The sequence below is a fragment of the Mycteria americana genome, unplaced genomic scaffold (assembly GCF_035582795.1).
Source record: "Mycteria americana isolate JAX WOST 10 ecotype Jacksonville Zoo and Gardens unplaced genomic scaffold, USCA_MyAme_1.0 Scaffold_111, whole genome shotgun sequence".
Classification (NCBI taxonomy): domain Eukaryota; kingdom Metazoa; phylum Chordata; class Aves; order Ciconiiformes; family Ciconiidae; genus Mycteria; species Mycteria americana.
Genome location: NW_027445451.1, coordinates 172,308 through 184,105, shown reverse-complemented (window position 1 = coordinate 184,105; position 11,798 = coordinate 172,308). Strand labels below are relative to the sequence as shown.

General features: G+C 52.3%; 1 protein-coding gene across 1 annotated transcript; it reads right to left on the bottom strand.

Moving 5' to 3' along the window:
* Positions 1–4,780: 4,780 nt before the first annotated feature.
* Positions 4,781–5,539, bottom strand: LOC142403129 (olfactory receptor 14J1-like). The gene has a single exon (XM_075489294.1). The coding sequence runs from the start codon at positions 5,537–5,539 to the stop codon at positions 4,781–4,783; it is 759 nt and encodes a 252-aa protein (XP_075345409.1).
* Positions 5,540–11,798: the final 6,259 nt, after the last annotated feature.

Below are 11,798 nucleotides of genomic sequence, written 5' to 3'. Positions count from 1 at the left end.
ATAGGCACCTGCATGGGAGCTCCTTCTCTCAGCTCCCTTGCTAATTAATGCAGATGGAGGGCAGCAGTGCGGTGTTCAGATGCAAATACCTGGTGACATTGGCGTTGCCAGTGGTGGTCCAAGATACCTGCAGGCAACTGCAAGCTCTAATGGAGAAGTTCATAGAGACAGGGCAACATCTCAGGGATCATACATGAGCCTGGTAGGAAATTCCTTTGGCCAAGTGAAATGACAGCTGCCCCCCAAATAAAGGCCAAAAGAACCTTTTCCCACTCAGTATGTTCATGGCAGTTTATAGAAGTGTTCATATGAACGACTGCAGTCATGTCCCATAGGGAGAGCAGGACACAGCACTGAGCCATGTTGAACCTCATACAATTGACCTCAGCCCATCGACCCAGCCTGTCCAGATCCCTCTGCAGAGCCTTCCTGCCCTCAGGCAGATCAACGCTCCCGCACAACTTGGTGTTGTCTGCAAACTTACTGAGGGTGCATTCAATGCCCTCATCCAGATCGTTGATAAAGTTATTAAAGAGAACTGGCCCCAGTACTGAGCCCTGGGGAACACCACTTGTGACCGGCCGACAACTGGATTTAACTCCAGTCACCACCACTCTTTGGGCCCGGCCATCCCGCCAGGTTGTTTACCGACAGAAGCTTATGCTTGTCCAAGCCACGAGCAGCCAGTTTCTGCAGGAGAATGCTGTGGGAAACATTGTCAAAGGCTTTACTAAAGGCTAGGTAGACAACATGCACAGCCTTTCCCTCATCCAGTAAGTGCGTCCCCTTGTCATAGAAGGAGATCAAGTAGATTGTGTAGCAGTTTATTTGTACTTTACAATTAAAAGTAAATTCTATCCCATCCCAGGTAGAAGCAAGTTTTCTGTTCTCCTCCTCCTGCAGCGGCACCATAAAGAACATATCTTTTACATCTCCTACCACCATCTGGGGGTGAGTGGCAGCTTGGAAGGTGGCAGTTAATGTAGCCATGTGCGGGACAGCGGCTGTAGGAGGAGCGGTGTTTGCATTTGACTTTCTGTAGTCTGTAGTTAGGCACCATCTCCCATCTGTTTTATAACTGGTCACACTGGGGAATTATATGGGGAGTGCGTTTGGGAGATAAGGTGTCTTTTTTCTAGGTCAGCTGTGACCTCCACAATACCCATCCCAGCAGCGGCAGAGAGAGGAGAGTGAGGGACATGGGTTATTGTTGAGTCAGGCAGCGTGGGGGCAGCTCACAGCAGTGAACTCTGCCAGTTCACTGACACCCATGGGGAGCTGCTCATTTTCACTCCGCTAACCAAGGACACTCCCGGCAGCCACAAGACCAAACACCACTGTCCAGTCCTTTCCAAACTCGTCCTTGTCATACCTCAAAGCCCAAACCATTTTCCTTCCCTGAAACTACTGCTAACTGGTGCCTTGATATCTTTTTCTCCCCTGGCAATCACCAGTTTACTTTAGCTATGGGGAACGTTTCACTTTGGCCTGTAAATCCTGTCATTTAACCCTTTCTTGGCCGGGGTTAATGGAAGTTCTTTGGGAATCCAAAATTGAATTTATTAAACTTTTATCTCCCGTGTATATTGAGAATGTTACTAGTAATCTTTGACAGCCCATTGGGACATAGATAAGAGAGCCGTCTGTGTTATCCCATTGATGAGCTTCCATCAGGGGGTTTATGAGATCGGGGCAAGTGTCTGGGGTTCTGGGGAGTTCGTCTTAGTTGCCGGATAATTACGTACGTACTCTGCTGTCTGCATCAGCTTGGGATTGTTCTGCTGGTGTTGATTAATCCCTCCCCATTTCTCGACGATGATCTACAGTGCTGTGCATTAAGTCTGCCCAGGTCGGGATGGGTCAAAGCTGGGCTTGGCTGCCCTGACCCTCCTGAGCGTGATATTGTATGTTTTGTCTTATTTCATCCCTCTTTGCAATGAGGTACGATTGTCAGGCAGCAGGGGCTCCCCTTAGCAGGGGTCTCATGGCTGGGGGGTCTACACGGGCAGAGAGAGGGTAATTACCATGTGCACCCCTGTCGTTCACAGCCTGCAGGCAGGCTGCTTTTGTAACGGCAGTAGAAAGCTCGCTTCATGATCGTATTGGCATAGCAGTGGCTCCCCTCTATCCCAAGGCTCTGTGCCCCTGCCCAATAAGCTACTCAGCGTGTAATGGAGTGTGGCTCAGAGTTAGGGGCTGCTCCCTCGTTCAAGAACACTCCTGGTCCCCCAAAGCCATCCGCTTTGCCTTGCTCTAACATCATATGCTCTCCTCTGGTTAAGGAGGCACACCACAGATATTCAGTATCGCTCTCGCCAGGCTTCTGCCCATATTTTTCATGCAGATTGGCCAATTGAAGGGGGTCCCACGGAATGGTCCTTGTGCTATTTCTCTGGTTGCCCCCTTGAGGTCCAGCAGATACCTCAGTTTTAATAATAGGGGCTACCTTAAATTCTGATTCATCTCATTCACTCTCATCCCTAAGTTCTTGGTTGGGGTTCTCCCAAATATCTCCATCCCAATCTTCTCGGGGGACAAAATTAGCTTACGAATTTTTAGAGGATCTGCTGTGTTGGGGGGCCTGAAATATCATGAATTCGGGTTTATCCTCTACCTTCCTGCGTTTTTCTTTTTCCTCCCCCAGTTGTTTCTACAATTGACCTATCTGCAGAGATAACAGCATTTCTGGTCGCTTTCTTTGTTCACCCTCACCTTGTAACACTCTCATTTCCTGATCTTTACATTCCTTACACTGATACGCAGCTCCCAAACACGTTATCAACTTTTCGCATATTATTCCCTTCTCTTTACCATCTTTTCTTTTCCCTGCTGCGCAAGGTTTAATTGTGTCTCCATCCTATTCCAGTTATCCCGCTTTTCATGCACCCAATCATCCACAAATTTCGGTGAAGGGTTACCTTCGTGCTTCCGTAAGTATTTGAGGACTGAGTCCGCCACCCTGCAGACTACACCAATTTTTGTCGCAGGTGAATTATTAAGAGAAGTCATTGTTGTGGGGTTTACTAAAAGATTTTATTAATGATTAAACGATGATCAAATAACAATGAATTGATGATTGAATGAAAATTAAAGTATAATCAAATGGTGATTTAGCAATAATTGAATGGTAATTAAAGAGTGATTTTACAATGATTTGACAATGATTTGACAATGATTGAAATGATAATGTAGATGATAATTTACATGATGATTAGATGATGATTTAGAGAATGAGTTAGACATTACTCAAACACTCTGATACTTACTATGATTCTAATAGTTAATCAATAGCTGGATACATAAATAAATTTTGGTAGTATACAAAATATTTTTAGGCCTAATGTAAAATATCACCTGCCTCGTTATAGATATCAGGTACCAGGTAAGGGGTCTCTCAGCCTTGAGGAGTACCCTTGAGAAGTGTCCCTGCTCAAAGGGCAGATCATCGCCATGCAACCTCTTGCCGTACAGGAGAGCTCAATGGGCTCGGGGAGGCTACAAATATTTATAGCACACAGGGATGGACTCGTAGTCAAACCCTCCTTTGCTGTCTGTGCAGGAGGGCAGCTGTAGCAGTTTTAGTTCTGTCTGCTCCCAGCTTGGGCTGGTACTCTTGGCTCCTGATAAGACGTGGCCGAGACTCCTTAGTGGCTGAGAAGATATGGCCTAGCACAGCTCTCACAGTTTGCACAGCAGGACTGATTTCAGTCAGGGCCACTTGTCGGTGATGCTTGAACCAAAGTACTGTTCACTAATTCAGAGTGGGTGCATCCGTCACGGTGTCCTGAACCACTCTCCACTCTCATGTCCCTTTGCCTGCTGGCTCCTCACAGCCTCTCCTGGCATTGCAGAGTCCTCAGTAGCCCATGGGCTCCTCAGGTTCACCTTCTCCTCTGGAAGAACCTACCTTATGACATTACACATTTTATGAGGAGCCACTCACTGCCCACCCAGACTCATACGCTGTCCCTGGGGTTTCCCTGACGCCTCCTGGCAGTTCCTGATTTCTCTCCAGGCCAGCATCTGCCATCATCCCCACCAGAGGTGTGACAGTGCCAGGCAGATAAGTCAAAGACCAGTTGCTGTCTTCTCGGCCATGTGCAACCAAGAAGGGAGCTCTCCATCCAACCCTCAGTCCCTAATATATCACACTGGGACTCTTAGCTTGTCCCCCTGAATCTGTCGGAAACCCCAGAAGAGCAAGAGGCCTTTTTTGGGAGCAGCTCCTTGGGTGTATTCCTGACACCAGCTTTGGAAGAGGCACCCGGTCGTCTGGCCCTGTCCTGAGGAGCCCCTTTGGTGACGGTGGTGCTGGCAGGGAAGCCAGCTCTGACACAGTGGTTCACATGGCCTGCTCCTCCTGCAGCCACAGGCATGCCACTGTGGAGGCAACAGGACTGTCACAAGTTACATGAGACCTTAGGGCTTACACAAATGCAAGGACACAGCAGCACAGGGGGGAAGAGAGGACTCACCAGCATGGAAAAGACCCAGTCCTGCTGTTGTCCATGCCCACACAAGATACAAGTGATGGGAGCTGAGGCAAATAATTTTCTACCGTTTTCTTTATTGTACTTTTATTGAGCTTTGGGACAAAAAAAAAAAAAACAGTAGGAGGGCAGATATAGTATTATTTAAAGGGAAATTATATCTTTACAGGTATAAACAAAAGAAGAACTAACGAAAGAAAGAAAAAAAGAAAACAAAAGAAAACACAAAGTTTTGGCATTTCCTGAGATACCCGGGGAGTGCTATGAAGATGATGGGCATCTTATTGATGCTAAAGTAGGATGTATTGAAACAGATTCCATAGAGCATCCTTGAGGTCCTTGTTCCTCATGCTGTAGATGAGGGGGTTCACTGCTGGAGGCACCACCGAATACAGAACAGCCACCACCAGATCCAGGGATGGAGAGGAGACAGAAGGGGGCTTCAGGTAGGCAAATGTGCCAGTGCTGATAAACAGGGAGACCACGGCCAGGTGAGGGAGGCACGTGGAAAAGGCTTTGTGCCGTCCCTGCTCAGAGGGGATCCTCAGCACAGCCCTGAAGATCTGCACATAGGACAGCACAATGAAAAACAAACATGCCAAATAAAGAAAACCACTAACGACAAGAAGCCCAACTTCCCTGAGGTAGGAACGTGAGCAGGAGAGCTTGAGGATCTGGGGGATTTCACAGAAGAACTGTTCCAGGGCATTGCCATGGCAGAGGGGTATGGAAAATGTATTGGCCGTGTGCAGCACAGCAGTGAGAAACCCACTGCCCCAGGCAGCTGCTGCCATATTGAGACAAGCTCTGCTGCCCAGCAGGGTCCCATAGTGCAGGGGTTTGCAGATGGCAACGTAGCGGTCATAGGCCATGATGGTGAGCAAATAAAACCCGGCTGTGATGAAGAAGAGGAAGAAAAAGAGTTGTACAGCACATCCTGCATAGGAGATGTCCCTGGTGTCCCACAGGGAATTGGCCATGGATTTGGGGACAGTGGTGGAGATGGAGCCCAGGTCGAGGAGGGAGAGGTTGAGGAGGAAGAAGTACATGGGGGTGTGGAGGCGGTGGTCGCAGGCTACGGCGGTGATAATGAGGCCATTGCCCAGGAGGGCAGCCAGGTAGATGCCCAGGAAGAGCCGGAAGTGCAAGAGCTGCAGCTCCTTCCGTGTGTCCATGAACGCCAGGAGGAGGAACTGGGTAGTGGAGCTGGTGTTGGACATCTGCTTAGTTTGTGCAAAGGGCCTGGTCAAGGAGGAAAAGGCAGTGACAAGTGAGCAGAGACTTCTCTGAGTGAAACCTATTCCATGTCTCAGAGAAACAGCCCTCGTGGCCTCTCTCTTTCCAGGAAGGCCTTCGTGCAGCTCCCTGGCTTGAGCTCTGGTCTGTGCTGGGTTGGGGTGTAGTGGGGAGCAGGGGACTCTTCTGTGGAGGAATCAGTCCTGCTGTGCAGCCACAGCTAAACAGGAACCAGGAGTGATCTCAGGGTCAATTTACTCATGGTTTCAAAGAGCTTTTCAGCATTGTCCTTCCCAATTCACCCAACTGCAGAAGCAAGGTGCAGGTGGTTTGCTTTGTTTATTTTGCTCCTGTTGCCCCTCTCACATCTGGGGAGTGTTTTCTGAAGGCAGAAATCCTTGGCATTTCTGCTACACCACAAGTGCTATACTGAGGGTCCTGAGAGGCAGAAGGACAGACCCTTAGTGCAGATGGAGGAGAGCTGGTCTGTCCATCACTCTTGCTCCCAGCTGTCCTTGGCTCTCACCTCTTTGGTCTGGATGGTGATCACACTCAGATGTTCCCCTGAAAGGAAATTGGATTCTGCTGGGAACAGCTGAATCCAGCCTGAAAGGGCAGATGATCTCCACCCTCCCCTCCCCAGGGAAGAGCTGTGCTCTTCTGGATGCCCTAAAAATGGGGTGTCCTTAACGGACAGTCAGCCTTATCCCCATGCCATGGACTGCTTTGCCCAGTGCCCCACAGAGCCGCCTTGCACCCACGGAAACATGAGCATGGCAGGACCTGCAGGATCAGCTGCTGAGCTGCAGCTGAAACCCCCTTTCCCAGAGAGCCTGAAAACAAGAGCAGCAGCACCAGGGAGGGGTGGGGAAACCAAGAGAAATGCCTCAGTGCTTGTGCCAAGGGAAGCAGGGCCAGGACGGACAGACAGGCACTTGGGAGAGTCTCCTCTGCTGCAGAGGAGGCAACTCCTGCCCTGGAAGCCCTGACCTTGAGGGCAGAGGCTCTGCTGGGTGGGAGAAGAGCCCAGGGGGCCTTGACTGGGGAAAAGGCATGCTCACTGAAGGGCTGGCAGGGAGGTGCCCAGATCCCCCTCAGCCTTTGCTGTCAGCACCTTCCTCTCAGTCCCTGCCCTTGTCTCTGCTGCCTGGAGCTGTCCCTGCCAGGAGCCGTTTCTCTGTCCCCATGTCTCCTCCCTGCCAGTGCTCACAGAGCCCATCCCACGCACTGGGTGCTTCAGCTCTGCGTTGCAGACTCCTCCTGGCAGCAGGGCACTGGCCAGGGCCATCTGTGTGTTGGCAAGTCCTAAGGAGCACCTCAGATGAATCCTGAAGACACCATAAAGGTGACATTGGTGCTTTCTGTAGGCAAAGGAATGGGTGAAGGGACTTTATCAGGTTCCCTGAGAACCTATTGATAACTCACTGTAACGCTGTAGGAGTCTCGGTCATTCGTCCAAAACTGAAAGAACCATCACCATTCCTCACCACCACCACCAGCACAGCAGGAAACTGGAAACACCTTTAGACAAGGTAGCCCCTGCCTTGACACGCTTCTTGAAAAGTCCCCTGGGAAATGTCCTGGGGGTGATGTGGAGCTGTGAGCAGCCCTGACCCATGCAGCACCCTTTGGACAGCAGAAGGACCCTGCCCTGACGGGGGTGGCTCCTTCCACCCACAGCCTCTCCCTGCAGAGCCCTGGGGAGCTCCCCGGGCAGGCTGAGTGCTGACCCTGGCAGGCAGCAGACTCCCTGCCCTGGCACACAGCACCCAGGGGCACAGGGACCCTGCTCGGAAGGACAGCCCTGGGCACCCCAGCCTGCACACCCGGCTTCACACCCCTGCGGTTGTTCCTGGGAGAAGGCAGAGGTCATGCCCCGTCCCTCTGACGGTGCGGCACGGAAGCCCTGCTCTGAAGCACGTCCTCCTCAACACCGAAGGAGCCTCGAGAGCCTTCCTGGCAGATCTTCTTAGACATGGGCTATGCCTGCTTTAGGAGACTGCTCCAGGAAGCCTCTGCATTGCACTGCACCCAGAAACACATCATGCCCTGTCCCTCTGACGGTGCAGCAAGGAAGCCCTGCTCCAGAAGACGTCCTTATCCTCTGCACTAGAGAAAGTGAGAGAATTGTACTTACAGATCCCATGGGCTGTGGGATGTGCCAGCTTTAGGAGATCCCTTCTGGAACCACAGCTGCTTTGCCCTGTAGCCAAAGACTTACACTGTCAACGGCTGTGAAGATTTCTCCCCCAGTGAGCTCTCAGCATCCTCCAAGCCCAGGCTGCCTTTAACCTCTCTCTGCCTCACTGCTCTCCCCTCGCTGCCTGCAGGCAGTGCCCTCAGCCCTGCTGCCCTTTGCAGAGGAGCTGCTCCTGGGCAGAGCTGTCTCTCTGCAGCGCTGCCCGCTTGCCAGGAGCAAACTCCATGCCAGGAGCCCAGCCCAGCTCAGCAGCAGAGGACCAGCCCAAGGCAGCACTTTCTCTGCCCCCTCTGGGCTCTCTCCACGTGTCCCTGGGGCTCCAAGGGCTGACGTCTCATGAAGGGCAGCAGGGTCTCTCCTGGGGAGCGTAGGCAGACACTAACTGAAGCAATCACTGACTGTCCCTCTCTGAACACTGCAGAGACAGAGTTTAGAAGTGGGATTTGCCCTAAGACACCGTGGGGGTCTACAGAGAGTTTCAATATTTGTCTCCCTTGACCCCTATCCCTGTCCCCTTGCCAGGCAGGACACCGTGGCAGTGACAGGCAGGGATCATTTCCCCACCGTGCAGGGCAGGGGTTCAGCTGAGTCCATCAGGTATTTCCTCTCTGGTGAGTAGCCCAGAGACTGCAGTGGGGTTCAGCTCTTCCCCATGCACCCCACAGGAGCTGAGATTCCTCTTGCTTCAGCTCAGCGTGCACAAAATAGGTGCCTGCAGAGCAGCCCCTGCCCTGAGCTCCCTCGGTGATCCATGGGGATGGAGGGTGGCAGTCAGCTGCTCACACACAAACACCTGGTGGCATCTGAGGTGCCAGGGGTGGTCCAGGACTTGTGGCTGTGTCTGCAAGCGCTGATGGAGCATCCATGGGACACCCCCACCTGCCTGAGCATGAGCTGGGGGGCTGGGAGGGAGGGTCCCTTGGTCACCTCAGGTTACACCCAATGGTTAGGGCATCTGAACGTCTCTTAGACTCACATGTCCATGGCAGCTGCTGGCCTTCCAGCTGGCCAAAAGGAGGAGTGCAGCAGAAGGAGGGTCAGGGCTCTCTCTGGGCTCCCTCCACTGCACTCACTAGAGCTCAGCTTACTACAAAACTCAGGCACGGGCACATCCCTGCATTGCAGGCACCGATATCATTTCAAGGCTCTTTCTAAGGGCATAAGAAAGGCCTCTGGTGCCATGCCAGGTGCCTGGGGTGCCCAGCACAACTGCATGTGGCTGGCAAATATGGCACAGGACCTCCAGGAAAGCCATGTCCCACTGGAGTGGGGGCTGGGCAGACAAACCAGGGCCTCCCAAAGGGGTCCGGTGCCTTTTTGCCAGCACCGGAATGCCAACAGCCCGGCAAGGAGGCAAGGTCCATCTCGTCTACACCCAGGGCTGCTGCAAGATTGGGAGGCACATCACACCAGGGTCTCCACTCATGTCCCTATACTCTCAACCCCTGTCAGTTCTCTTCTCCTTTGTCCTCTACCCACCTCTACCCGTGACCGTATGAAGAAAACCCCACACCACTGATGTCCACAGTCTGGCCGGATTGCAGCCTTACCTCACCCAGGGACTTTCTCAGGGGTCCCTTGTGTTCCTGGAGATTGGCACAAGGTGCTGCAGAGTCCCCTCAGGCAGCAAACTGCTCTCTTGCAAGGCTGGCATGGACCAGGCCTGTTTTCCTCTGGCCTTGGGGACTGCAGGGATTGTTGTCTTCACGAGCATCTCATTTCATCCTTACGTTGCCACCTGCCATCCTTCCCAGCATGTCTTTGCTCTGAAGCAAAGCCTTTGCATATGTGGGGTCCTGGGTGCTTGGTTCCAGTTTTCTCCATGAGAAGTCTTTGCTGAGCTGCTGCAACCCAAATGTGCACCAATGCCCTCAGCCTGGGACACAGCCAGGAGGGTCGGGAGCCCCTTAGTCCATGACAGAGCTTCTGAGGGAACCACTGTGGTGACGTGGTGGGACAGGTAGCACAGCTTTGGGTACTGTGATGTACAGGCTCTTTAGGAGACACTGGAGGTGGCTGAGGAGATGTCATACGGAAACATCTCATGATCCTCCTAAGCACCTTCCTTGGTCATAGGCCAGCTGGGAAGTGGGAGGTGGAAAGAGGCTCAGCAGCAGCGATCCCTGTCTGGCTGGGTCTGCTTCTCACCCTTCCCAGCATGGCCACTGCAGGGTCACCCCATGGCCCCAGGGCACCACAGCCCCCTCGCTCTGCAGAGCAGCACCGCCAGCTCAGGGCCCTGTGGGGAGTATGTGTGAGAGACTGAAAGAGTTAATGTCTCAAACATTGTGGAGAGATGAGGCGCGATTTGCATGGCGACGGCAAGTGGGCTAGCATGGGATGGGGAGAGCTTTTCGGAGGAGAGACTAAAAGAGGTATTGTCTTGTAAGACACTGAAGGAGGTACTGTCTCAAACATTGTATCGAGATAAGGTGCAGCAAGTCGGCTAGCACGGGATGAGAAGAGTGCGTTGGAGGATGTGCAGTTACCATCTATGGCCAGAGGTCACACAGAGTTTTATCTAAGGAATGGGCCTACAATCACCCGAAACTTGGAATGAAACTCCTCGCAAACCACCCCCCTCCCCCCAGCGCCTGCAACCCTTTGTGGACCAGAGCAACATAGATCCTCCAGGGGTGTGACCTGAGGCAGGGATTAGAGTATAAAGAGACTCCTTCCCCAGGGAACAGCGCGCGCGCCCATCACCGGAGGATTGCCACGTCTGTCATCATCATCGCGGGATCCAAGGGTGGTGATATCTTTCCTTTTCTTTATCCTCCTCTCTTCTCTTTTCCTTTTCTCACTTCTCTTTTCCTCTACTCCTCCATTATATACATAGCTGGGCATATGAGTTTTGGATGAATTGTGACGGGTTGCCCGGAAAATAGCTCCATTGCCAAATTGCCTCTGTTCGTTCGATGAGCTTGCTAGTTCGTTAAGTTTGTAGTTTGCTAGTTAATAAAGTTGTTAGTCTAACTGTTCCTCTGAGTCATTGTCGTGACTCTACCGGCCTGCGGCTCTGCCAAGCAGAGATCGGCCTTTGTCGGTACAAATCCCTGGGGAATGAAAAAGATTCACCCATCTCGCTACACACCGAGTGGGACGAGACATGCTCTATCCCAGAAAGTGACCACAAAACGTTTGGGTAAAGCCCTGAGCAATCTGGTATGACCCTGCTTGGAGCAGGAGGTTGGTCGAGATACATCCCAAGGTCCCTTCCAGCCTGAATGATGCTTTAGGAAACAAAGAGACTCTCTGTGACCTCCGTTTTTGGAGGATTTCAGGTTTCAGATCCACAAAGTCACAGCCAGCTTGACCCTGGGGTTGGTGATACCCCACCCTTTGGTGGGAGGGCACCATTACAGAAATTACCAGATCCAGGTGAGCATCACCTATGTGGGCACACATGGCAGCTGTGCTAAGAAGCTGGCCCCAGGAACCTGCAGAAACCTCTGGGACGGTTTGCACCCTGCAGTTTCCCCTTCCCATGAGGTCAGGGCGATTAAAGTCCCCAAGGGTGGTGTGGGGTCATTGAACTGGCCTTCCTCAAATTGCTTCCATAAGACTTTGTCCTCTTCCTCACCTGACTCCAGGTAAGGATTTCCCACCAGCATGTCTCCCTACCTGGTCTCTCCTGTGACCCTCCCCCACAAGAGCTCACCCAATCTGCTGCCCATCCCATAGAGGACCTCCATACACCCAGGCAGCTCCCTCACACTGAGGGCCTCCCCCTCCTGATCTTCCCCACCTGTCTTTTCTGAGGAGCCTCTATCCATCCATTGCAGCACCTCAAGGTTCCTGACCTGTCCCACCACACCTCAGCAGGTATTATATCAATGTCACAGCTCTGTGACAGCAGACGGGGCTCCAGC